The 26,198-nt window shown below is 53.0% G+C and overlaps 12 protein-coding genes across 12 annotated transcripts; 5 read left to right on the forward strand and 7 right to left on the reverse strand.

The window, feature by feature from the left end:
* Positions 1–781: 781 nt before the first annotated feature.
* Positions 782–1,222, reverse strand: CKM354_000649800 (uncharacterized protein; the record flags this gene model as incomplete). Its single annotated transcript, XM_044801818.1, has 1 exon — positions 782–1,222. One exon carries the CDS (start codon positions 1,220–1,222, stop codon positions 782–784), a length of 441 nt encoding a protein of 146 aa, XP_044657753.1.
* A 513-nt stretch (positions 1,223–1,735) lies between these two features.
* CKM354_000649900 (uncharacterized protein) lies at positions 1,736–2,692 on the reverse strand (the record flags this gene model as incomplete). Its single annotated transcript, XM_044801819.1, has 3 exons — positions 1,736–1,798; positions 1,852–2,361; positions 2,483–2,692. The coding sequence occupies 3 exons, from the start codon at positions 2,690–2,692 to the stop codon at positions 1,736–1,738; spliced, it is 783 nt and encodes a 260-aa protein (XP_044657754.1).
* Positions 2,693–4,591: 1,899 nt separating this feature from the next.
* Positions 4,592–6,914, forward strand: CKM354_000650000 (uncharacterized protein; the record flags this gene model as incomplete). The annotated part of the gene is made up of 2 exons (XM_044801820.1): positions 4,592–4,954; positions 5,025–6,914. The coding sequence occupies 2 exons, from the start codon at positions 4,592–4,594 to the stop codon at positions 6,912–6,914; spliced, it is 2,253 nt and encodes a 750-aa protein (XP_044657755.1).
* Positions 6,915–7,253: 339 nt separating this feature from the next.
* Positions 7,254–7,829, forward strand: CKM354_000650100 (uncharacterized protein; the record flags this gene model as incomplete). Its single annotated transcript, XM_044801821.1, has 1 exon — positions 7,254–7,829. The coding sequence occupies one exon, from the start codon at positions 7,254–7,256 to the stop codon at positions 7,827–7,829; it is 576 nt and encodes a 191-aa protein (XP_044657756.1).
* A 376-nt stretch (positions 7,830–8,205) lies between these two features.
* Positions 8,206–9,095, forward strand: CKM354_000650200 (F-actin-capping protein subunit beta; the record flags this gene model as incomplete). Its single annotated transcript, XM_044801822.1, has 2 exons — positions 8,206–8,237; positions 8,288–9,095. 2 exons carry the CDS (start codon positions 8,206–8,208, stop codon positions 9,093–9,095), a joined length of 840 nt encoding a protein of 279 aa, XP_044657757.1.
* Positions 9,096–9,378: 283 nt separating this feature from the next.
* Positions 9,379–10,467, forward strand: CKM354_000650300 (uncharacterized protein; the record flags this gene model as incomplete). The annotated part of the gene is made up of 1 exon (XM_044801823.1): positions 9,379–10,467. One exon carries the CDS (start codon positions 9,379–9,381, stop codon positions 10,465–10,467), a length of 1,089 nt encoding a protein of 362 aa, XP_044657758.1.
* Positions 10,468–10,883: 416 nt separating this feature from the next.
* CKM354_000650400 (uncharacterized protein) lies at positions 10,884–14,873 on the reverse strand (the record flags this gene model as incomplete). The annotated part of the gene is made up of 1 exon (XM_044801824.1): positions 10,884–14,873. The coding sequence occupies one exon, from the start codon at positions 14,871–14,873 to the stop codon at positions 10,884–10,886; it is 3,990 nt and encodes a 1,329-aa protein (XP_044657759.1).
* Positions 14,874–15,407: 534 nt separating this feature from the next.
* Positions 15,408–16,041, forward strand: CKM354_000650500 (uncharacterized protein; the record flags this gene model as incomplete). The annotated part of the gene is made up of 2 exons (XM_044801825.1): positions 15,408–15,721; positions 15,807–16,041. The coding sequence occupies 2 exons, from the start codon at positions 15,408–15,410 to the stop codon at positions 16,039–16,041; spliced, it is 549 nt and encodes a 182-aa protein (XP_044657760.1).
* A 137-nt stretch (positions 16,042–16,178) lies between these two features.
* On the reverse strand, positions 16,179–17,588 carry CKM354_000650600 (uncharacterized protein; the record flags this gene model as incomplete). The annotated part of the gene is made up of 2 exons (XM_044801826.1): positions 16,179–17,024; positions 17,088–17,588. The coding sequence occupies 2 exons, from the start codon at positions 17,586–17,588 to the stop codon at positions 16,179–16,181; spliced, it is 1,347 nt and encodes a 448-aa protein (XP_044657761.1).
* A 353-nt stretch (positions 17,589–17,941) lies between these two features.
* Positions 17,942–21,622, reverse strand: CKM354_000650700 (U2 snRNP complex subunit HSH155; the record flags this gene model as incomplete). Its single annotated transcript, XM_044801827.1, has 1 exon — positions 17,942–21,622. The coding sequence occupies one exon, from the start codon at positions 21,620–21,622 to the stop codon at positions 17,942–17,944; it is 3,681 nt and encodes a 1,226-aa protein (XP_044657762.1).
* A 565-nt stretch (positions 21,623–22,187) lies between these two features.
* On the reverse strand, positions 22,188–23,069 carry CKM354_000650800 (uncharacterized protein; the record flags this gene model as incomplete). Its single annotated transcript, XM_044801828.1, has 1 exon — positions 22,188–23,069. The coding sequence occupies one exon, from the start codon at positions 23,067–23,069 to the stop codon at positions 22,188–22,190; it is 882 nt and encodes a 293-aa protein (XP_044657763.1).
* Positions 23,070–23,888: 819 nt separating this feature from the next.
* CKM354_000650900 (uncharacterized protein) lies at positions 23,889–25,584 on the reverse strand (the record flags this gene model as incomplete). Its single annotated transcript, XM_044801829.1, has 2 exons — positions 23,889–25,126; positions 25,179–25,584. The coding sequence occupies 2 exons, from the start codon at positions 25,582–25,584 to the stop codon at positions 23,889–23,891; spliced, it is 1,644 nt and encodes a 547-aa protein (XP_044657764.1).
* Between the last annotated feature and the right edge of the window lie 614 nt (positions 25,585–26,198).

Raw genomic sequence — 26,198 nt, forward strand, 5'->3', positions numbered from 1 at the left:
TTTGAAACACCTTCCACGAGGCTGGTCCGAGCCCTTGCACAGCATTTGTGGTCTGACGTTTCAGGCTACTGGACTTGTCGTGACTGTCGCCGTCTCTACTGCATGAACAACCGGACACTTTAAGGACCGAGCTCCGTACACTGTATGGCACATATTTGTGTCGAACTTTATACCAAAATTCTATTAGATTGCTGAGCAGGATGGTGAAAGGCATCACTGATTGCAAGTGAAGAGCAGCATAACGGACACAACGGACTGTTCTTCCACACCGCTCCGCCACGCGATCCAGAATCCCATGCATTGATCTTTGCACGCACGCCCACTGCCCACGCCTCCGATGTCAGGATGTTCGTTGATGGATGCTTAGCGGATCACGGCGCTGCAAGGTCCCCCTACATCCATCGACATTCCCCTATAGTGATCACATCTCACCCGTCAGCTTCCGCCTTGCTGGCGAACTTCTGCATGTAGTGCGTGAAGTCCATGTGTACTGCATGTGTTTCGAAACTCTGCCCTGGCGTGCCCAGATGCCCCCAGCTCTTCGCTCTTCGACGATGCGTTCAGTAGTTCATGGCCGACACGTGGAGTTGAAACATCCATTGTTGCTCCGACGCGATCGTTTGCGCTTGACTTGGCGCTGCACAACATTGAGTATATGTCAGCGTTGCTGGTGACATATCTCCCAGCCACCGCCGCGGCCGCAGTGCGCGACATAAAGGCATAAATCCGATTTCGTCACCCGCGAACACAACATGACCCAATACCGCATACCCTCCCATCATCAACTCCCCACAACCATGCCCACTTTCTCGCCCATTTTCTCTTCACCTCCCTTCCCAGCCACCTCCTCACTCCCCCTCAACGCCCCCTCCAACAAAAATACCACATCTCCCCTCCTCCCCTTCTTCTTCCCCTCCCCTTCCTCTCCCCAAAGCCTCCAATCCAGAAAATACCCCACCACAATCCCACACCTCCTACATTTCACAAAAAACCTCTTCTCAAACCCATCTTCCACTTCCAGCATCGTCGCCTCATTCTCCACTTCTACAGCATCCTTAATCAAAAGACTCGTGTTCGCATCTAGAGATTCTTCTTCTGTGCTGATCTTGAGAATTGAAGATTTGTCGGATTGTCGGATGGGTAATTGCTTGAAATTTGCTGCTGGAGTGGCGAGGAGGAGCTGGGAGCAGATGCAGTGGTAGGTTGATATCGTGGGCGGCATTTTTTCAAACTTTTCTTGTTTTTGTTTTGTTGTTGTGTTCTGTGTTTCGCTTTGAACTTACTGGTAGGAAAGAGGATTTGAAGAAGAAATTCCTGCCTGAGGCTACGGCCACTGGCTGAAGAAGCTCTACACACGACGCAGCATTTGCAGCCATAAAGTCAAGTCGAAGGTGCAATGGCTCTCGTTGGAAATGGGAAAGGTGGCTGAAGAGCATCAAATTTATCAAATCTTGCGAGCTTTTGCTTTCATTCTCTCATAATATCTGGTGAATTGACCTCACATCCGCACTGTACGCTCCATGATGCTGTAACGGTAAACGCCCCTGTATGTCTGACCCGTCACACGCTATGCTACAATTTATTCCTCTGATCTGTCATCCAAAAATCTGCGGTAAAGAAAACTTACGCAACACCTTCGCTCATGGCACCAATGCAGATGACCGGAGATGCTGCTGGCCGAGATGTATGCAACTCTGTTCGCAGTATGCACTAAAAAGAACTCGCGCGGCGTCCTCTAGTCCTTCCACCGATTGAGAAATTTCTGCATGTCGTCCGTCGGTCCTGCTTGCGGCGCGGCCTAAGAGCAAATGTCAGTAGAGGCCCGGTAGCATGTTCAGAGTCTCAACTCACAGTATTTTCCATACTGCTCACATGGAAGGTCTGACTTTGGGTTATAGTGGTCTGGACTTTCGCATTCGGCAGGAAAGCCGTGGCTATCGTGTAGCCGCTGGTGGGATGCAGAGGCTTGAAGTTCTTGGCCGATATCTTCGTCGGAGGAATGCCTTGCATCGGCGCATACTTGGTGGCTCCAGACTGATCCGCATATGGCACATCAAAACTGCCGCCATCTGCTCCCACAGCAGCTCCTGCATTGTTTGATACTTGGTCAATTGTAGCTGGACCAGCTGTTCCTGTAACTGACTTCATGGCCGTCGCCACGCTCGCGGGTGCGGTACCAGTCAAGCCTGTTATGCTGAACCGGTCCGAGAAGTTGATCACTTGTCCTCCCTCTTTGGCCACCGATGTCATCTTCAAGTAGAAACTATTCTTAACGTTCCCCGAGACAGCAGGATCGACAGTACCTTGGGCTGCCATTCCAGCAGAATGTGCACCCTTAGCGGACAGCACTGCCAGAGCGACCTGATAGAGTAGTCAGTACACCGATCCTTATGCCGTTCATTCGAGGTGTTCGCCGCGAGGCGATTGACTCCGCATATCCATTTCTGCTCTTGCTTTTTCCATGCCAAGTCTACTGACTTACCGAGCTCGAATCGTCATTTCCGCCTTGCATCAATTGTATTTGATATGAAGTCAAGTCGCTGAGCTTCGGTGTATCCCCAGAATCATCCCACTCTATCGATATCGTGCCGGCGGAGAGAGTCGCCCCAGCCGCTGGCTTCGAGAACTTGACATCTGCGAGGGCGGTCGTTACGAAGAGAGCGGTCAATGGGAGGAGGGCAGAAGGCCGCATCGCGGGCAGAAGGCTCTGTAAATGTCGCAGCCGGGTGCTGAATGCGTTCGGGCGAGAGGTGTGGATCGTCCAGCGACCGCGTAAGTGTTGGAGGACTCTTTATGCGTCGCTGTCGTCGTGATTTCGTAACGAGCGTGGGTTTGGTGCGTGAGTTCGTGGTAAGTTGCAATTGCAAGCAATGTCGAAGCGCAAGTACAGACCACTGCATGCGCGTTCCTGACAAGGGTGCACGATGGCGCCTGCGGATGATCGACCCGCGTGTTCTAGCGTGCCGAGGCGAAGGATCCCTGCGAAGCTTGGTCCCTCATGTACAAGATGCAACAGAATCGCACAAACGCAAGGCACAGCTAGGTCAGAGGTCAAAATTGTACGAGAAATGACACATTAGCTAACACTCATAGTCCGTGGCTCTCACGTCGAAAGAAGCAGGTGCGACTCAGCTCAGTGCACAAAACCAGGTCAAATCCCGAAGTCCACAACAACTTTTGCCATTGGCCCATTTCATGCAATGTGTGCCAGACATCAAGCACAAAATGACACTTCAGAGGCCCTAAGAATCCTCTTGTGTTACGTAGTCCATTGACAATCACCATGATACGTGCCGCGATACCTCTCAACACTGGCGTTTTTGTAGCATCCATCATACCGGCTGTTGTACCGTCGCTGTATAGCGTACGTGCACATAGACCTCACCTGGCTTTGGTAGGGTTCGATCCGATATTGGGCGCACTCCGTCGTCGTGATACAAATACTAGCAGAGTTTGAACTCAGTCCGAGTACAATCCTGATCCATGGCGTAGAAACAAGTCTGACCGCAGACGTCCGGTGATCCAGCTTTCGAGGACGCCCCATTGGAGCAGTCTGAGGATATCGATTGTGCCAGCTCGTGAGCGCACGTGGCGATAATTGGACAGCGATGTCGTGCCGTGCCGCGAGTGGCTGAGAACGACGTTCGTAGGAGGTCCTGCCTTCGCGAGCTACAGCGGTAGAAACAAATGCGAGGCCAAAGCGCACGATTCCGTGGGAGGATTTATTGCCAGTCGCGCATCGGCAGGTAGATATCGTGCTACTCGCTTCGGAAAGGAGGCAAGCTCCAGGCTCAGGAAATATGCGAGACCGCCGTGCCGATGTGCCAATGTCATGTCCGGTATCTCAGGCCGACCAATATTTCGAGGGTGGCTCAGTTCCTAGTGCCACCCAATCCAAGACGCTGTTCGCGCGTCATTTTCGCCCTGGACTTCGACTGCCCAGCAGGAGTGTCGTCTGAGGGCTGCGTGTTCTCATCTTGTCGCTTGAGCGCGTCCCGCTGAGCCTGTCGTCGCTCGTACTCGGCGATATCCTCGACAGTGAGACTGAGCTTGGTAGCGGGACGAGAAAGCATGTTATTGATAAGACGGTATGCGTGTTGTAGGAATGATATGTCTGTTGAAAGATGCGTATGCAGCGGCAGAGATGCCGTGGCTTCCAGATGAAAATGGACACGGTCTTGGCTTGGCCAAAACAACTCCGCTTTGCGTGTGGCGCTTCCTTCTCTGTTCTTACTTCACCTTGCTTCCTGCGACTCACCAGTCGTGCATTTATGATCGCGGTCGTCGCTGCGCAATTTTCCTGGTCTCAGCTTCCAAGATGCAGCTGGACGATCGCATTCGAATTTGCGACGTCTTCACACGATTTAGTCCAGCAAAAAAACCATGCGCCTGCATAGAAGTGCTGAGGCTCGAAGTACAATGCGGAATGAAGGCCATTGGCTGAAGCAGTGAGGAATGTAAAGGTAGGTCGGTACGGACAACAACGTGTCTGTTGTTCTGGCTCTGTTCTTCCTGGTGTCTCCCTCGTGCTTTTGAATTGAGTTCCAGTCGCTGTTACGCTGGCAGTCCATTCGTTGGGGCAGTAGTCATCATGCGGTCCTCACTCCTGGTCTCGGGCAAATCCCTAGGAGTGCTGCTGTCGTTTGCTTCTCATGTTACCGCCCAGTGGGCGCCTGGAGGATCCTATTTCAGCGGTTCAGGCGCACCAGGAGCTGCAACTTATCGACTAGTGGATGACTATACTCCGTCTGCATTTCTCGACAAGTTTACCTTCTACGACCGATACGGCCCAACCTATGGTCACGTTAAATACGTAAACAGGAGTGTTGCGTTGACCAATGGCTATGCCTATTACTCCTCAGCGAACAATTCCGCCGTCATCAAGCCGGATACAATCAACAAGTGGCCCCCTGGCATGTTCCCGAACGGCGAGTATTTGCCCGGACGACCCAGTGTTCGGCTGGAATCTTTCAACACCTACTATCATGGCTTGTTCATATTCGATGCTAGCCACATTCCCACAGGGTGTGGTACCTGGCCAGCGTACTGGCTTCTTGGGCAAAACTGGCCCGCAAATGGAGAAATTGGCAAGTGCTGCATCATGGGTGCTTGTGGTCGAGAAACCCGCCAACACCGTTCAAGATATTCTTGAGGGAGTCCACACTTCCGACTCCAACACCATGTCACTACATAGCTCGCCAAACTGTAGCATAGCGGGTAGCGGACAGACCGGAACTCTCGCGACATCGAATTGCGATTCGTCTCTGAATGGCAACTCCGGGTGTGGATCTGAGCTGAAGAATACCACGGCCAACCCGAACAACTACGGCGCCTCATTCAATGCCATTCGAGGTGGAGTCTATGCCACCGAGTGGACTTCCAACTACATCAAACACTGGTGGTTTCCGCGAGGCCAGATTCCTGCCAGCATCACAGCAGGAAACCCAGACGTGAGCACGTTCGGACATCCAGCAGTCAACGCACAAGGCGCTTGTGATATCGACTCGCATTTTCGAAACATGTCTATCATCATCAATATCGATTTCTGTGGCGCTTGGGCTGGCAATGTCTACGACCAGTGGCCTAATTGCCCACAGAACGTGCCAAAAAATACTCCTGACAAAGCTATCGACCGATGCAATGCTTTCGTGGGAGAGTACCCCGAGCGCATGAGTGAGGCTTATTGGGAGATCAACAGAATCCAGGTGTTCCAAATGCCTGCAGACGTGGCCACTACATCTACGTATTCCACGAGTCTCAGCTCAGTTGTACCTACAGGCCGAAGCACAAATACGATCCCCCTGGGCATGGGCGCTACCACTAGCACGTTACCATCGGCTCCGGCCTACACAGGCCCTGTATCCACAGCGACTTCCACACGGTCTGTCTCGGTGTCTTCTTCCCTGGTCACGTTCGTGTCCACAAAGTCTGTGAGCTGGGTCTCTGGAGGCATCACATACAGCTCACCTTACCCTGTCACAATTGCAACAACTGCGACATTCGAAGTGCCCGGCCGATATCATTCCGCGTTCAGTTCCAAGGTAGATGAGAGTAGCAGTGGAGTCACGTCTCAGCCTGCAACGATGCCATCATCCAGTTCGAGACCAGCGTGCCCAGGAATCTACGATGAAGCCTGTGGTGCGCCATCTTCCTCAGACGGTCCTTACTGCTCCAACTCCCAAGGCAAAACGTACGCAATTCAATGTGGCCGTGGTTTCGTTGGGGCCATTATTCCCCAGGATCAGATCGTGATCACGATCGTGCCGGACTCCTACAAAAGAGATATCCTTCATGACGTTCCGAAGAGAGTCGTTGTGCCAAACTATGCATCTTGTTCAGCCACGTGCGATAATACGGCCGGCTGTGTGGCCTTCCAATTTGAGCCCCCGAATAACTGTACTGTCTTCAGTGAAGTGACTGGCACTTATGATTTACCCGGAGGCGTCGGCGCTGCGGCAGTCCCAGATACTTCCAATCCCCCGAGCTATGCCGTTCCTACGACTTCATCTTCTGCCGGGATACCGCAAGGCTATACCGACTTAGAGCCTTCGTCCTCGACCGCATTAACCGCGACAACGGCACCAACCTTGCCTTCGAGTGCATTGTTGACAACTCCTTCGTCCTACATCGTGAGCTCCACAACGATCTCCAGCCTTCCACCACTAGTTACAACAGGCTCGAGCACAATCACAGGCATTTCGGCCACCACTGCGCTGCAATCGACCAGCTCCGCGCAAGGTACAACCAGCAGCCTGGGCATTCTTACCACACGCGTTCCTAGCACCTGTCCTCGCGTCGTCTCCGGCACTGGATACACCACAATCACCAAGACGTATACAATGACAACATGCATAGCAGGCGAGGTCTGCGCCTACCCGGACTATACAGCTATCGGAAATTACGCAGATTATTAGCCGCGGTGAAGAGCCAGCCGTTAAGCCGACCGCGAACGGTCGAGGAAGCTCTGTAGCCATCACCGTCGTGCACATGAAGCCTTTTTCAGTATCACAGCTGTCCTGCAGAGCTCCCGGTCATATCATCCGCCACTTAGGCCGCATTCACGCGACGATGCCATGGATGAGAAGCTACTATCGCCCTACAAAATTCGTATAGTTATAAAATATATTCAATTCGAAACCACATAACTGTCCTACTAGTCTTGGCAACCGCCCGTGTGGATCTAGACCTCAGTGAAAGAAGACCGTACCCCTCCACCTTTCGCGGAACGACCACGCAGCACGAGATTCATCAATATGTCAGTTGCGATCTCTGCCGCTAGAATCGTGCTATACACTGGAAACCATACTGGGAAACCAACACAAGGCGGCATGGCGATCTCTCCGAAGTCTGCACACCAATTCGATATCCGCTTGACTGACTGGAATGACGAGAATGCCGTTGCACTGAGAGAGAGACTACGACAAGAAATCTTTTCTGAATATCAAGGCGAGCCAGGAACGGCACTCTCCGCAGAAGACATCCCAGTATTTGTCGTCGTAACTCACAACAAGACATTGCCCATTGCTTGCGGCGGACTCCGACCTCTCTCTGTCGCTGCGGCAGAGGTCAAAAGAATGTACGTTGAGCCAGAGTTTCGAGGACGAGCGTTTGGCGTCGCGGATGTGGTTCTGCATCAGCTTGAGACTCAGGCGCGCGAGCGAGGCTGGAACATTTTGCGGCTGGCAACTGGAGTCCGCATGATCCAGGCGCAAAGGTTCTATGAAAGGCGTGGGTTCTACGAGATACCAGCGTATGGGGCTTTCGTGGGAACAATGGGCTCGGTATGCTACGAGAAGATTCTGGTAGCGGACTCCTCTTGTGGTTCGTAGCGACAGTGAATGTATTCCTATCCTTTCCTTTACATCAGCCAGCCAGACCTGAGACATATCAAGAAGTATGCTGCTGATAGTTGCAGTCATGTGGCGATACGCAGCAGAGACGTTCGTTGCACTTCGTTGTTTGTTGCATTGGTATATTGGATTGGATTTTCACACTGAATCGTACCAGATGCCGCGACCATGGGTCCTCAAATCTTGTTTCCTCGTCTGCAGCTGCTCGCATGGCATGTTCTGGAGGATGTTGATGTCGAAGTGCGTAGCGCACTGAAACACGTCCCCCACTTTCTCGGACCACGCACCTCCCCTGGCAGGCAGCTCACACATTGAAGGCACTCCACGTCTACACATCACACCAAACACGCCCAACATGGCCACAACAGACCCTTTCGATGCAGCGCTGTATGTTTGCCCACTCCCTCTCATGCGAAAACGCTGACCCGCTCCTCCAGCGACCTCCTCCGCCGCCTTCCACCCTCCTCCACCCAGCAGAACCTCAACGGCATTATCTCTCTCCAACCCTCGCTGGAAGAAGACCTTCTCTCCTCCGTCGATGTCGCCTTGACATCCAAACGATGCACCAAGACCGGCCGCGATTACCTCTGCTGCGACTACAACCGCGACGGAGACTCGTACCGCTCGCCCTGGTCCAATGAATTCGAGCCTCCGATAGCCGAAGATGATGCCGCCGACTTGATTCCCTCTGGTCGCGTGCGCCGCATGGAGGAAGTCCTGAATCAAGGCGTCGATGTCTACAGAGAGCTGTACTACGAGGGTGGCATTAGCAGCGCTTACCTCTGGGCGCTAGACGAGGGTTTTGCGGGCGTGGTCCTGTTCAAGAAGAGCGTGAGCGGGTCTGCTGCTGGCAAAGGCGGTTGGGACAGCATTCATGTGTTGGAAGTCAATGAAGCTGCGACGAAGAGGAGTGCGCATTACAAATTGACTTCGACGGTCATTCTGGATCTGGGATTACAATCGAATGCTGTGGATAACCTGGAACTGGCAGGGAATTTGACGCGGCAGACGCAACAGGACAGTCCTTTGCAGGGCCTGCGAGACGCTGAAATCGAGCAGAGTCACGTCGTGAACATCGGCAGGATGGTGGAAGATATGGAGACGAGGATGAGGAATATGCTACAAGAGGTGTATTTCGGGAAAGCGAAGGACGTGGTCGGTGATCTGAGGAGTATACAGCCGCTAAGTGAGGCGGAGAAAGATCGTGCGGCGCATAGGGAGGTGATTGATAAGATGGGGCGATGAGAGAGTGATACAGACGGGCGCGGAAGCTGCGTGGTCAGGCGTGCGTGATTGAACGGCAGTGGCCATGGCTGTCAGTAGAGCGTCAAGGCGTGACGACGCCAGTCATGCGACCAGATGAAGCATGATTCTAAGATACAGGTACGAAATGCATGAACAAATCAGCTTCTACTTGGTCTGCTGTCACGATACCGATGAGCAGTTAGCAGCCATTGACCATTCCTTCAAGGACTGAGCCACTGACCGATCAGAATCCGCGACATCATCACAAGCCTCTGGAACAGCCATGGCCATACTGCAAGGCACGCCTCCAAATAAGCGCTCCAATACTCCAACTGGAAGACGCCAACCCGGTCAAACCAAACCTCTTCCCGAACTTCCTCTCGTCAAACATAAATCCTCTTCCCTGATCGCCATCACCAACACCACATTCCCACTCCCATCCTGCCGCCTCAAAGATATCGACCTCCACAAACTCACACTTAACCTCCCCAACCGCCAACGAACAGGAAAATGGTTCTCCCACCTCCCCTCTCCAGCAGGCCTCTTCAGCACCCTACCTCCAAGTCTCCGTCGCAAAATCTTCACTCTCGCGATGAAATTTCCCGAACCCTTCGTCATCCACGCCTACCGCGACGAAGGAAACCGCTTGGCTCATGGCCCCTACGTAAAACGGAAATCCGACAATGAAGTCAACTCGTCTAGCAACGGAAGAGAGAATCTCCTGGCCCTCACCCGCGTCAGCAAAGCCATACGCTACGAGACGCACTTGTTGTTCTATCAGCTGAATACGTACTACATCAACCATGATCCGGACTTCCAAGGCAATGATGCGAAGAGCATCCTCACAAAATTTCGCACTATGATCGGCGAGGAAGCCTTTCAACGGATTCGTGGTTTGGGGTTTTGTTGTCAGGTGAGGAACGAACGGGTCTCGAGAGTTCTGTGGCCAAGGGCCGAAATTGGAGCACAGGTCGTGGAGATTGTGAAGCGGTGTGTCGGGGCTTTGAATGAAGTTGAACAACAGCAAGGTCATAGGTTCAGCGAAAGGAGATGGGGAGGAGAGGTGAGATTAGAAATTTGCTTGGAAGGATTGATGAAAAGAACACGCGGAAAGAAACCTTTGCGACTTGCGGAACGAGGAGAACGGATGCGGAAACATGCGCAGGAGAGCTTCTCGATGAGGATACAACTGGATCTGGGCCTTCCGACGTGTATGTGGGATCGACATTTGGCAAAATGGGCGGTGCTGGCTGATGAGGCGGAGAGGAGGGGCGATACGCTTCGGGCCAGAGGACTCAGAGAGGTGGTCAAAGAGATGCGAAGCGCTGAAGGCAAGCTGGAGAGCGTATTGCCTTTGCAAAGGAGGATTTGAATGTCCACGATGGAAGTGGCAGTGTACCAGCTGTCCACTCGGAGTGACCACAATGTATGACCAAGATGTCCTTCACTAGACGATTTGGAATGTAGAAAGAATTGTGACGTGACTCAATACAATTAATCTTCAAACCCTATCCTGGCCGGTTTGGTTTGCGAGTCAGTAAAATGTGCGTCAGCCTTGCGTACCTGCGCGACGAAACGTAGTGTGTCTTCTTGATGAACGAATGAAATTCGTGGTCAGCAAACGTGGTAACTCTCCGTACTAGTCTTCCCGGCTATATGTCTGTGTTGACAGGTTACTAAGCGGGCTACGACCCCAACTGTCTGCACTTATGCATAAAGTGACAAGAAACATCGAAGAGGGAAGAAAGTTGGGCTTGTGCGAGACACAATGCATGCCTGGGCAATACATCAGTCATCATCGTCACTTTCTGCGACCACCCGTCTCTTCCTCCCTTTCGCGATGGGTCTGACATCGATTTCCACCACGTCATCCTCTTCGAGATCCGCGTCTAGGCCAAGCTCCATCTCTTCATCGCTCTCAACGATCTCATCCACATCGCTGAGTCGACTTCGCACTCCTTGCTTCAGCCTACCACGCTTCGGAGCAGGTGTGATAGGTTGTGAGGAGCTCATGATGCTAACCTCATCACTGGGTGCCATGAAAGCAAGATCTTCACTGTCAGGTTGCTCCTCCTCTTCCTCCTCGCCGCTTGTGTCGCGAGAGCCAAGTTCCTCACCCAACGCGACCTGCGTAGGGATACGCATCGCAGCTGGCGTACGTTCAGGACTCGACTCTTCTCCTTCGGCGGCCGCGTCACCGTAGGATGGTTCGCGTTGCTGGGCCCGTTTCTTCCTTGGTCTTCCTCGAGGCTTGGGCGCAGGCTGCGGCAGCACTGGAAGTGGTAGCTCGGGTTCTGAATCGGGCTGGGCTTGCTCTGGTATGCCGCCGACTTTGATGCGGCGAACTCGTGCCCGTGACTTTTTCGTGGGAGCGCTTCTAGCTCGCCCCTCGGTCTCGCTGTCGGATTGTATCGTTGTCGGCTGCAGATTGGTGGTCTCGTTCGGCCGCACGGCCGGATGTTTCGTGACAGCAGCAGGAAAAGTTCCAGAGGCAGACTGTGCTTTTGGACCTCTGTTTCTTATTTGTGGACTGACCAGTCGATACTTGGCTGGGCCAGCGTCTTCTAGGTCACTCAGATACAGAGCTTCGCCGAGCTGAAGACACTTCTCTGCGGTGATCTCGTGCACCGCTTTCATTGTCTTCTCAGCTAGCAGAGCAGCTCGACCATGACTGATGTACTTGGTGGAGCCAAGGTTCCGCAACTTGTCAGGAAAGCGTTCAAGATCAGGGCCAGGCATTATCCCGTCCATCTCTGCGTCCGCGGCGCGGGCGTACTTCTCTTCCAGCTCTTGTTGTTGCTCGCGCGTGAGCAACACCTCCTCCAACGGTGGCAGGCGAGCGATCTCTGGCTCAGGGGTGATGGCACGTGTGGTTGGCATTGATACCTTCTGGAAGACGGGAGTCGTGTGCTTTTTCCTTGACGCTGCCGGCTTTTTCTTTGTCACGACACGAGTACTGTCATCAATATCACCTTCGCTGTCCGAATCCAGCTTCGATGCCTTGACAAAACCCGTACGAACATTGTCCGGCATGTGGAACTTCTTGGGAGGTCGTTTCCTTTTGCCTCGTCCCTTGCGATGCTTCTCGTTGAGGTCTACAGGTTGTGTGTTCTCGATCGGAATCTCGACTGGTCTTTTATCGGGCACTGGCTTGAACTCTCTTGGTAGGATGCGAGGGCTCTGGTCGTCTCGGTAGGAATATTTCGTTGCATCCGCGATCGTCTTCTGGATGTATGCATAGTTATCCTGAGCTTTCTCATAGTCTCTCTCCTCTTTGCCCTTCGTCAGCAAGAGTTCGACCTTGCCGGTCCGCTTTCGACCCGTGCGTCCGATTCTTTGAAGCATGCGAATAGGAGATGAAGATGCATCGTAGCAGACGATCATGTCCACAGTACCAATGTCAAGACCTTCTTCGCCGATCGATGTGGCAATTAGAGTGTTGTACTTTCCGGCCTTGAAGTCCTGGATGATCTGATTCTGCTGCTTCTGGTTCATGCCCTCTTGACCCTTCGACGCAGCTTGGCCGACGAACACGTGAGGCCGGATCATGGGCTCGTTACGCTTCAAGACCCGGCAGATCTCTTCTGTGCTGTCTCTGTAGCTAGCGAAAATCATGATGCGAGTTGCGCTCGGTGGCACATCGCTGCCTTGCCTCCCTTCACCAGCATCCAGGAAGTGGTTGAGCACGATTTCGCGCAGGTACTCGAGCTTCGGATGGCCAATGAAATCTGGGTTGTTAGTCCAGGCTCGAATCGTACCCATCATTTTCACAAAATTCTGATCCTGTGCGATGTTTGAAGCAGTCTTGCCCTTCTGTGCACCACTCTCCACCTCCCGCTGGAAGTTGAGCACACATGAATAGAAGGGACCGATGCCATGGTGTTTGAGTAGCCCAATACTATGGGCCAGGCTGGACAACACGTTGAACGCGGCGTTCATCATGCCTTTGATCGGCATGGGTGCTTTCCGGCCAGCGTCAGATTGGGTCCATTTTGTCCGAGCTTGTGTAAGACCGTAGGCAGTCAGTGCGAGTGGATCGTTAGACCAGTATGCATTCTGTCCACGAATCTTGTCAAGCAGCGGTCTCAGTGTCTTAGCGAACAGGTCCATGATCAGCTCCTGCTCAGGACTAAAGTCGAAGACCTGGGTATCGGTGTGCTTCTCATGAGTGTACTGCCTAATATCGAGGGAGCTCTCAGTGCGAAGCTCAACACGTGCAATGCCAAGGTTGTCGATGACAGCTTGAACGGCCTCAGTTGTGGAGCCAGGGGTGGCAGTGAGAGCCAGCACGCGGAAGCTGCTGTTAAATCGACGCAGAAATTGCACGACTTCAGTGTAAGCATATGCGCCAGTCGCTTTGTGCGCCTCATCCACCACGAGCAGAACGAATTTCTTTGGGTCGCATATTCCAGTCTTCAGATCATTGATGACTGTTTGTGGTGTCATGAAGAACACTCGCTTCTCAAGCCATTGATCAGCACGAGCTGCTGGAGTTGTCTCGCCGGTCATGAGTACTGTGTCTCCTTTGGGTATGCCGACGATTCCATAACACGCGTCCATCTGCTGAGCGATGAGGGGCTTTGTCGGCGCCATAAAGACAATTTGCGCATCTTTGGTCCAGCGATAGTAGTTCAACATGACTGTAGCTGCGATGAACGTCTTTCCGAGCCCTGTAGGTAAAGCGACTAGAGTATTGTGAAAAAGACTTCGTGACACAATGTTGAATTGGTAGTCACGTATGCTACCGATGTTCGTTGGATATACCCAGGTTGCCATTGCTTGTTCGTCGAGCTTGTGGTGAGTTGGCTTTTCATCGCGGTTCGCCAAAGGCCAGGCATGCCTTTTCTGTGCTGCTTGGGATGCACTGAGATCTTGCGTCGCAGGCTGGCCGAAGATCGTCATCTGCTTGAGACCATTCTGTGGTCCACGGAAGTTCACATGAGGAGGTGCTTGAGATTGGTTTGGCTGTGACGACAATTCGATAACACCATTCCTGTTGGGCGATTTTTCAGGCGAAGATGACGAAAACGCGTCCTCCGGTAGATCTGCTAGATCCTGTGTCGCATCAAAATTGGTTTGAGCTGTGCCCACGTGTTGCTTTGCGTAACGGCGTCTTGTCAATTCATCTTCCTCTGCTTGCAAACGTGCGGCCATCGTGGCATCGTCTTCTACTACTGGAGCACGGACCCGACCAGGCACTGACTGGAAATAATTGCCAATGCTGTTAACAGCAGCAGCCTTGATACCAAAAGCTCCGTCCGGCATGTCGCTGCGCTTTGCTGGAAATGCCAGAGGCACCGGTGGTTTTGGTCGCTTCCATACTGCGCCTCTGAAGGCTTCGGGCCGCTCATCAAGGCCATGTTGTGTTTGGGTGCAGATCATATCTGGGAACCTGGCTCCTTGCTCAGGGACGTGGATCTTGAATCGACTCACCCTGGGGACTTCCTGCACATCGCCAGGAAGCTCTCCGGGCAGATATGGGTTGTCTTCAATGTCATCGCTGCCTCCACTGGTGGCCTGTGTCAAGCCATTGGCCGTACTTTGCAAGTGAGTAGAGACCTTCGGCGGTCTATGTGCCTCCTCGTCCGTCTCGGACCACTCATGTTCGACATCGCTGGCTCCATCGACATTTGATGGGCCTTCCCGAGTCACTCGTCGGCGCTTGGTGGGCCGGGCAGATGGCTCAAAGTCATGCGCTTGGGATGCTTCTGCCTGGGTGGCAGCTATAAGAAATATTGTGTCATCGTCGTCGATCCCAAAGTCGTCACTGTGCGGCATGTCTCATCTCGTCGAGTTCTTATCGTTGATGTTGCGGCATGAGGTGGCGACCGGAAATGGGAAGCGCGTTGCTGTCGCGTCGGCCATCGCGAAACCGACACGGTCACGTGAACGCATTCGTGCCCCACTTGTTCGCTCGCTGTGAAGCACGATGACAACATGCCGCTGATCGAAATCCGCCCATCACGGTCTCCATTATTGCTTGGATTTCTATAACAGCAGGACCGCAGTCCGTTTCAAGCTTCAGAACAGTGACTTCACCTGTCACCTGACACGGACGACAACGGAATATACCTGGAGAAGCTGTGAGAATGTCATCAGCTCGAGCAAATGGGCATGAGAAGCAACAACACAAATACGTGCGGAGTCGTGCTGGTCTAGAGCTTCACCTACGTCAAGCTATCTTGCCTCGAGTAATGGTATTCTCCTTCCTTCTCCTCCTCGGCCTTCATATAACTGCTGTCTACGTCCATTTCCCACCTGTTCAGTTATTCCAGTTTCTTCCCCTTTATCACCTAATACACAGACTCCAAAATGCCTAACGCACCAACCGGCGACCCCAAAGCCCACGACGTATCCGAGTTCTCAGAGAAGCTGGTCGGAACATGTCTCTGCGGTAGCGTGACAGTCACAATCACCGACAACGAGCTCTTCACGAAGCGACGCGGCCACCTCTGCCATTGCGCCAACTGCCGAAAAGTCGCCGGCTCCTATGTCGCAAGCAACCTGCTCATAGAACAAGAGAAAGTGTCAATTGAAGACAAAGATGGAACACTAAAGACATACGAAGACTATGCGACGCTGAGCGGGAACGCCGTACACAGGACATTCTGTAGTAAAGACGGGAAGTGCGTTGACGTTTCTCCTCTGTTTCTCAAAGCATTGCTTCCACGAGGTCGATTTGGGTACTGACACTCACTTACCATTTCTCAGCCCCATCAAATCTGAAACAGAACTCTATCCGGGCAAAGTCGTGCTCAAGATGGGCATCTTTCCTCGAATTCCGCAACCAGAAGCAGAAGGTTTTGGGCTGCACAAACATGACTGGCAAGGTAGCCACGATGGCATTGACACATATGAAATCAAGTGGGCAGGTCCAGATAAAAAGTTGATGAAAGAAGGTGCGGAAGAGGATGAGCCAGATATGGTCTCTAAAGGTGTGCAGTAGGATGTCCTTTTTGACAACTTGTACAGGAAGCGCGTGAGAACCGACGACGATGAACAAGAATGATTGTACGTACTGTAAAGCGACTCAAGGCGCCCTAGATGAGAGACCAAGTCAAGAGCAAAGCTTTGTTACTTCTCTCAGATTGTCTTGCTACTCTCTTCGCTCACTCGCCGGCCTCGATCTCTACCCTTCCACGAAGACTTCACACGGTAGTACTGCTGCTCGGTGGCTTCTGCGTCCTGTATTCCGTGGCCAGGACCTTCCGTTGTGTCGAGACCTGTCTGCATGTCGTTGGCGGACCCATCACGCACTGCCGGACCTCCCTCACCAAGCTCTCCGTTCTCACCACCTGCCCCGGGTAGTTCTTGAGGTTTATCCAGACGCATCCCTCTTCGACCTCGCGGCGGCGATCGAAGGATTGGCACGCCATTGATGGTACCAGGTTGAGGTAAAGATTGGACTTGCGCTGGTATCGGCTGCTGTTGCAGGAAATGATTGTGCTCGCTGTTCGTTGGGTAGAGATAAAGCTTGTTCTGCCGCCATTGGAACTCTAGGGGGCTTTCATGCGGCAAGATGTTTCGAGGCGGCCATGCGTTCTGCTGGGAGTGTGTGTGGGGCCCTGGCCAAGGATTTGTGAGCACGGCCGGAGTCTGCTGAGTCGGCAGTGCTAGAGTATGATGGAATGGCTGTGGTCTGGGATAGGCGTAGGGGTGTATGTGTTGCATCTCAATGACGTTTGAGTTTGCAGCCATGCCAGAGAATTGATCCGGTCTTAACCATTGCCCTTCGAACGATTGCCATGCTCCTTTGCGTTGAGGACGCGTGTTAGGCACCATCTTCTGTTTTCCCGGCTTGTCGCCCAATCCGTCAATCTTCTTGCCAGTGATCGTTTCCAATAACTCCTCGATATGGAGTTTTGCAGCCTCGGCTTCCAGAAATGCTCTCATCTGCCAGTCTTGCCTAAGCATGGCCATAATGTAATTCTGGGTCACGGAGGACAATAGATCAGCCACTAACATCTGAAAGTCTTCGCTCGAATCACTCACCTGCAAGATCGTACCCAATTTCGTCCAAGCCCGCCCGCCTTCTCCTCCGGCTCCACCCCCATGCAGGCTCATGAAAGGCTCATCGACTCTCGTCGTTGCCGCGCCTCCTCCTACTATCTGTTCGATATTCCAATACCCCTGTCTCGCATACCATGACTCCCGGCCTCGAACCAGATGCCTCCTTCCAACGTGCCCTAGCTCATCTCCGTGCTGCGACTCCGGCCACAAGATCATCCCGTATACATTCAGAAACGCATCAACCAAGGCCAACAATTGCGCTGGTAGTCCAGCTTCCCGGGCGGTGTTCTCGAGGAATGCGACAGGATTGAAGACATTCGGTTCAATGACAAAGTTTTCGTTGACATGCTTCCAGACGAGGAGGTGGAAAGGCCGTTTTGCTGCTGGAGTCAAGTGAAGTTGGCCAGAGATGTCGTCGAGGATGGCCGAGGGGTCGTACGACATGGTAGAGTCGACCCAGTGTTCGCTGTTTGGCGCTGGCATGACTGCGTATGTGACAAGTTAGAAGATTGGGGAAAGTGAAAACGAAGGCATAGATTGTGGAAATGGGCAAGGTGTGCAAGCGAGCTGCAATGATTGGAGGCAAACAATGTAACGTGAGGGACAATGAAGTGGAAGCTTCTCAATAGTTCATTGCGTGGTCGTCTATTAGTTTCCATCTGGTCAGCGCAAACAGCTACCGTCCCAACGCTCCTGCTGTGCACAGAATCATGCTTGTTTATCGCATAGTGCCTGCCCAGCGACATGCGTCGACCCTTCAATACAGCTAGCGTAACCTTGGCCCTATGCATTCTTTTTGTCATATACATTCAGTCTCGCTCGCATTATGCGGCGATCTACAACACCACCATCAACTCATGCCGCACCAGCTTGTCATCTTCGATAGCCGGATAGTAGGGCACCATGGCATCCGCGCTTTGCACGTACGCGTCATTGTACAGTCTCCAGTACGGCACTCGCACTTTCCTCGCTGGGTGGAAAAGACCTGCCCAGACGTAATTCATGACCGCTCCCGTGCCCACTGCGAGGCGAATGGCGTCGATAGCTTCGATAACACGATCGATGACGTGCGGACTGGTCTCAAACAAGTTCGGGTAGAGCAGGTTCAGCAAGTGCAGCATGGCATCTTCGCACCCGAGACCGACCACTCCAAGTGCGACGTGCTTGACGACACTAGCGGCAGTTTGACGGTGCACTTGGTCGCGATCGATGAGGGCATCTTCGAGGAGAGGGGTAACGGCATAGACGTAGTCTTTAGCCATCTCGCCGATGTACTCGAAAAGGAAGGACAGTGACTTCAGAACACCGTTCTGCACGTTCAGCTCTGGAACGCGATACTCGTTCATGAGAGCTGGCAGAACTGTGAAAGGCGCACATGTCTCGGCGACGATACCAATGGCGACAGCCGTGCAGACACGCGACTGACGCTCTTGGACGCGTAAGTTGTTCAATAGTGTTGCAAGCACATCCTGCGGTCCAATGGCCTTGGCAATGAAACCGAATGTGTTGTTCGCGGCACGCCGAATGCCCTTCTTGTGTGCCTTGAGCATGTCGAGCAGCTCGAAGCAGATTCGCATCCACTCGCGTGCGTTGACCGACTCAGGCCCGCGGTCGGCAATACGTCCCACAAGATCAATAGTGTTTTCTTGCACCTTCTCGTGCCTGTTCCGCAGGATTGGTGTCAGTCGCGGTAGCAGATCCTTGATAGGGGGCTGCATGCTACTGATGCCGACCACGGTGACGATGCTCCTCATAGCGCCCAAGATACTGCCCAGGACTTCGGGATACTCTTCACCGAGATATTCGTACAAGACTGATCCCAGCTTGCCGAGTAAGACGTCCTCGTCACACTGCTTCAGCACAATCGCAATCCGAGTAATGAGGTCTGCCGCTTGCTGTCGCACGGTGGCAGATTTGTTGTTGAGTCGCCAGAGAATGGTACTGACGATCTGTGGCAAGTATGGCTTGCAACGCGTTCCAAGGGAGTTGACGACTGTACCAAAGCCATTGAGCAGGACAACGTCCTCGACGCTCTGCTCTTGGAACGAATGGAGAATACCATCAACAAGACGTTCTTCGAGACGCTCGTTGATGTCAGCAGCGCCCATAGCAGAGATGACCTTCTCGATCGTCTCGACTGTCATCTTGCGATAAGCTTCGCTCTCATCTTTGAGGTTACCAACAATTCGCTCAACAATCTCGCCGACGCCGACTTTTTGACCCAAGTCGACCGTGGTCTCGACGACCTGCTTGTAGTTCCGCTTATCGAGAGCCATTCTTCGAACCCAGAAGAATTTGAAGAACTCGTTCAGCACGTGCTCTTTGAGATAAGTGGCCGTCACACCCGCACCACCAGCACACTGACTGATGACTTTAAGCACGACCTTTTTCATCTCTTCATCTGGGGACTGGAATTCTCGGATCAGGATTTCCATGATTTGACTGGTGTAGTAGTTGCCGTATTCTTCGTCCATGAGTGGGATAATGTAACCAACAGCCTTCAGGAAACCCGCCAAGCCTTTACCACGCTGCTTGCGCGCTCCAGTCCAGAGTGGGTTGAGGATGTCGTCGAAGCTTTCGATACCGAAGGGGTTCGATGCTTCTGCAAGCGCGGCAAGAGCAAGCGAGGTGACAGTTCGAACCTTTGCTTGCTCATCGTTGAGGTTCTCGCCGATACAGTCGACCAGACCTTTGAGATGAGGGAGCACAGCACAACCCATAAGGATGGGAATCTGTTGAATGATTTTGACACCTGTATGTCGAGCTTGCCACGACTTCTTACTCTTGCACACAGCTTTGAGGAATGGTAAGAGAGTCGGGATGCCGAGTGCTGAAGCAACGACAGCGAACGCTCGAGCTGTTGTATTCCGCACGTATTCGTCCACATGATCGATATCCGGCCGCATCGTGGAGATCATGGTGGCCAGTCCGGCGGCTTTGGCCAAGTTGGAGATGATTTCACGACCCTCCACGCGAGCATAGTAGTCTTGATCGATGAGAAGTGGCTCAATAACCACCAAGATCTTGTGCACGTAGGGTCTGACGAGATCATCAAGCTTGTACAGAACACGATCGATGACCTTGACGAGCAAATGGCGCTCTTGGTCCTCTAGGCTCTTTTCCATGAGTAGGGGGAGGATCTGATCGAAGAGCGGCCCCGCACCAAAGCTTCGTGCATTGTCCGTGAGTTGACGCAGCGCTGTCTTTCGCATTGGTGGTGTGCCATTCTTGACTTTCAAGAGCAGCCGCATAATCTTGCGTTGCTTGAGTTCCTCCACGCTGAGATCGTTTTCGTCGGCCCCATCCACAAGCTTGCCAAAATACGCCATATCCTCGGCTTTAAAGAACTGCAGGTCTCCCACGCCTGGAATCTCAGATGGTAGCTGCTTGCCCATCGACCGCGCGTCCACTGGTTCCTGGTTCATGAAACCGCCAGTCGCGGGCGTGGCTGATGGTGCGACCCTTCTCGAGGGTGCTCGCAGTGGTTCATAGCCTGGCGGAGGAGTGAGGATCTTATAGCCTTCGCTCGGCAGCATCTCGTCTAACTCTTCATCTGACAGCGGTGCGTTGCGGCCTGATGGATCGTTTCCGAAGGCTACCACAGGCCCAGTGGGTGCCGCATCCGCTGCACCATTGATTTGACCGCCGCCTCCGCTGCCAGCTGACACCAGATCCCACTTGGAGCGCTTCTTAGGTGCTGAGTCTCCATCGGGCGCTGGTGTTGAATCCCATCGCGATTTCTTCACTGCAGTCTCTCCGTTTGTCGCGTGCCCATTCGTGCCATTCGTGCCATTCGCTCCGTTGGCCTGCGCATCGCCGTTGGTTTCCGCAGGTTCTCCTGATGTGTCCCAACGTCTCTTCCTCGTTCGCTTCGGCTTGTCCTCTGCCTCCGGAGTCTTGTCTTTGAGAGTGGGACGTCCTTCCACGCCTTCCATCTCATCGTCGCCACCATTGGCAATCGTCTCCTTGTTCTGATCCTCGATGAGCTTGCGAACTCGTTGCTCCTCGCGCTCCAGCTCTCGCTCTGCCATAACCTCCTTGTACGTCTTTTCGCCATCTCCATCGAGGCCCCGCTGAAATCGACGCTTTTGGTAGTCGGTCTCTCGGCTCGCAATTTGCGCCTGCTTCTCGCGACTCTGTAGGATATCGTCCTCAGCGTTCTCACCGTGCGCCCATTCTCCTATCTGAGCAGCGGTCGCGGTGTACTGGCCGACCAATCGACCGCTTTCGCCGTCATCGGCATCGTCCATGTCCTCGTCATCGTTGACATCGATGGTGGTATTGTAGCCTGCAAATTTGTCGCCTGAGTCATTTCCGTAGAGCTCCTTGTCGAAGTTTTCGGTGAGAGAGACGCCCTTGTTGTTGTTAGTGCGCTGGCTGGAGGCATCCTTGAAGCCTTTCTTCCCTGCATTCCGCTCGATTTGCGCCTGCCGCACTTTGTCGAAATCGGCTGTCAAGTCACTATCAGTGGATTGCCCGCGAGATGCTGAACTGCGGAGGGGCGTACCGTCAGACATGGCGGCGGCGGCGCGAGCTCGTGGAGCCGCTGCTGCTGGTAGGAATTAATTGTCTGTCGAGCGCGCCAGATTTGCCACAGAGTGAGCGCTACCTTGGCGATGTCCTGTCCGGCCGGTCGTGCGTGCGTGTAGCGATGTTCGTGTCGCGACGCTGAATCGTTTCAAGACGGCAAGTCTGATGGCGGCGGCTGGCTCCCGCTCTCCCGAAGCTCCGACCCGACCCTGTCACCAAGCAAGGCCTCCTGATGCTCTACACCCTCGACGTCTTGCTCTTTACTGCTCACTGCACTCCCATGTGCGATTTGGGCCGCTGCATACATCTCAGCACAAGTTTTTGTATCATCTGTTCGCAGACGACATCTTGGCAACAGGTACAGCGTCGACAAGGCCAGTGTACGAGCACGCAGACCTGCCAGACTCGACCACTTCACGAACTGCATCGAATGGATTCGATGTGACCTCAGTCGGGTATTTCAAGCATTTCGAGGACATGGAGCTCTCATTCAGCAAACCCTTTGCCCTGATCTGCTGGTCTACTTCGTCAACAGCCACAAGTCTTCGCAGTTTACTGTCCATCCCCATCGTCTCCTCCTGCCTCTACCGGGCGCTCTGGCGTTAGGAGGCTTGCAAGCTCAGCATGGTCATTTGCAACCGCTATCTCCAGCGCAGTTTGATGCTTATTCCCTGACGGTTGGCTGACATCTGCTCCCGCGCCCAGCAACACTTCAAGCATCTCTAGATTGCCTGACGCTGATGCAGCAGCCAAAGCAGTCACGCCGTTGTAGTAGCTCGCGGCGGCGTTGACTTCCGCACCTGCTTCAAGAAGCCTTCTCACTATAGCGACATCTCCGCAGCTGCACGCCCCTTGAAGCGCCGTCAGCCCTCTATACTTCGAAGATGGAGCGTTTACGTCTGCGCCACATTCGAGCAGGCACTCCACAACAGCGCCATGTCCTTCGGCTGAAGCTGCTTGGAGTGCTGTACGGCCAAAGTGGTGTGCTGTAGATTCGTTGACACGGGCACCCCGATTCAAGAACGACTTCAAGATCTCCATATGTCCGTTCTCCGCGGCCGATTGCAGCGGCGTCCGACCCATGTATCTATGAGGTGACGCGTTGAGATCAGCACCGGCCTCAATGAGTAATTGAACGACAGACATGTGGCCAGATCCGGCCGCCAGTGCTAATGCCGGTCTGCCACCATTGTTTCCGCCTGGCGCGTTTGGATTGGCTCCAGCCTTGAGGAGATGCTTGACGACAGCAATATGCCCACCGACTGCTGCAGCCTGAAGAGCTGTTCGCCCGTAGAAGCCCTTCGGAAGCTCATTGGGATCATGGCCAGCTGTTAGCAAAGACTGAACAGCGGCAGGATCTCCACTTGATGATGCAAGTTGCAGAGGCGTCCACACGTCTCCTTCATCAGCTTCTTCATCGAAGGTAGAGTCCATGGCGTTGGTCGACGGCAAGAGACAGTCTCGACATCGAGGTCTGGCTCTGTTCTCTTGTTACGATTATTCTGCAGAATGAAAGCTCATCATACAAGGGTGCACCTGACAGCTGATTAGAGAGTGCCGAGATGCCGCACCTGCAGATCCAACTTGCTGCATCGTCGACGATAGGCCGGAAGAATAAACGCCACTATGTTACATTGCACCATGCATCTCCGCGAGCCCCCTCCAAAAAGACCTCTACAACCCCGACACAACGGTATCGCACGTCCGGTCAAGTCTGAGGGCGTCGCACGGCCAAAAATCAAAAAGAATGATCAGGTCTGAAGACTTTGTATAGGAATAGCCGAAGGTGGGGCTCGAACCCACGACCTTGAGGTTTCAGGACATTGTAGTCCTTAAGAGCCACACGCTCTACCGATTGAGCTACCCCGGCAATGGGGTTGTTGGATGACAGTGAAAGAAATGGTGCAAATATGAAGACTCAAACAACAGAGTTTTCCGAGCTAGCATCGGGACCCACTACGTGTGGACTTGGCACTTCGATCTACCGAACTACCCGGGCTTGCTACAGCAGCAGCATCGGTATTCTTCAAGATCATGCCTCAGACCTGTGACTAGGAAAGAGCATCACGCAACTCAAGGCGCGACCGCGGCTGGGATCCGATGGGTTGCCACACACCAAGGCACAGGAAGATTGTATACCTCCGGCGACAAGCTCAATCCGCTTCAGGTATGCAGCGGAGTGTTTATTCCAATGCCGAAGTCCACATGAAGCATTGACCCTGCTATCTCGATTTTCAACCTGCTTCGCTCGCGTCAAAAGATGTATCGGAAGTTCATGTTTTCGCGATCCGTCAAATCGGCAAACGCCGTCCCATCCAGATCTCTTCCCTCCAGACCACCTTCCTGCATACTCTGAATCATATCCCTTCTCTTATTCTCCCGACTCAACAACATTCTCAAAACCAAAATCACGACAAACTCAATCAGATGACTAACAATCATCGACCAGATCCCCAACTCATACCCAGGCTGCTGCGATTCCAGATAGAAAAACGGACCAACGATATTTCCGGTACAATATCCCAGAAACAACACAGCATTCGTCACCACTTTCTTCGTATGTCCCGCCGTATTCGCCGTCGTTAGGGAAAGAATCATGCAGAACGCCGCATTATACGGACCCGTCAAATAATAACACGTCAGTCTTCCACCCATATTATCCTGCGCCAGAAATCTCAGGCCAAAAGCTCCAGCGATATTCGGAAGCAAGAATAATAAGATAAACCAGCATCTTGTCTGTCGACCTTTCCGCGACATGTAATCGTTCAGGTACACGCAGACGAGAATGCTCACAGCGATGATGAAACCGTAGGGGATTTGCATGAGCGTCGTGACGAGAGTGGAGAATCCGAAGCCTCGAATAATAATCGTTCCGAAATTCGAAATTCCGCCGTTGGGGATATTGCAGACCATTCCCAAGATGAAGAAAAGATACAATTTCGGATCCAGAAACGCTTCGCGGATTTGATAAGATTTGAAATGCTTATTCTCGATTCCCGTCTGATCTTCTCGAAGTCGTTCGACTGCAATACGTTTCTCGCGTTGCGTGAGACCTTTAGCCGTGACGGGACTATCAGGCAAGAAAATACACATGACGATTCCCCAGACACAGCATAAAGCGCCGATGATGATGAATTCGAATTTCCAGGATGGAAGGCTGCCTTTGATGTTGCCGATTCCGTAGCCTAGGAGGCCGCCGAGTGCGATGCCGAGGCCGTTGGCTGTGTACCAGAGGCCCATGCGGATGGGTTGTTGGCGGCGGGTGTACCACATTGCGGTGACGAGCATGAAGGCAGGGTCGGCTACGGCTTCGGCTGCGCCGGCGAGGGCGCGAAGGGCGGCGAGAGCGCTGAAGTTTGGGGCGGCGGCTTGGAGCATGAGGAAGAAGCCCCAGAGGAAGATGTTGAAGCCCAGGTATTTTCCTACGGGAAAGCGTTGGAGGAGGAGGTTTGTGGGTAGAGCCCAGGCGAGGAAGCCGAAGTAGAAGATACCTGGACAATCGTATCAGCTTTGTTTCTTCGAAAATGCCAGGTTTTCACGTACTGCTCAGCCAACTATACTGCGTTCCCACGAGATTCAAATCTTCGCGAATGCCAAAAATTGCGGCATAGCTGAGTGTCGTCTTGTCGATGTAGAAAAACGCGTAGCAGACAGCCAAATATGGAATGATCATAAAGTCAATCTTGCGCACTAGCTTCTTCTCTTCAACTGGATCGATAGGCTCGTGAAGCTGGTCGGGTGAATCGAAGAGTGCTTGAGCGACATCGCCGCCTTTCTTCGATGTCGCCTTCCATTTCTGAGTCTCAATAGTAGAGACATTCTCATCATGGACAAGCTCATCATGTTTCGTCGACTCGTGCTGGCGATGAGGCGAAGTAGAATCCGAGCTGTCAATCTGGTCGGCATCAACGACAGCGCCGCCGCCACTCTTCTTAAAGAACCCCATCATGCGCTGTAAAGTGCTCAAAGACAAAAGGATGCAAAAGAGGTCAGGCGAAGCAATGGTGGCGCACCGTTAAGCATCATCCAGCGGCGTGGCGGCATGTCTTTGCGGCGAGCGCGCCGAATGTAACGACATCAGACACCGACAACGTCGCGTGGAAGCCATGTGCACATGTCGTCGACACCACAGACAGCGTATGAGAGGTCGACAGTCAACCTACTTGCAGATGCAATGGCGCCCCCAAAGTCGACCCCGCAAAACTTCTCCACACTCATGTAACCATACTTTGTCCCCAGAAGGAAACAATCGGCACGTTTCTGCGAGGCAAGTCGGCAAGTAGCGGCAGGACGCATGCTGTGCAACGAACAGTAACTGAGTAGTAATATCAACTTCGTTCAATTCTCATTGGTATGTGCAATTTTGGAGGTGCTGAGGCAGGCATCGTCTTTCTTTCGTACATTCGTGCTGGGGTATCTACAGCAAAAACCCACATGCGTATCAAATTCGAACGTGATTCGACAATTTGACAAAACGTGTCAGGATGCGGGGCAAAGGGAAGAAATCAGAGACTTTCAAGTGTCGAGATGATGTCGTCCAGCGACAAAATCTCGCACCTTGTT

Source organism: Cercospora kikuchii (assembly GCF_019650295.1).
Source record: "Cercospora kikuchii DNA, contig_00004, whole genome shotgun sequence".
Classification (NCBI taxonomy): Eukaryota; Fungi; Ascomycota; class Dothideomycetes; order Mycosphaerellales; family Mycosphaerellaceae; genus Cercospora; species Cercospora kikuchii.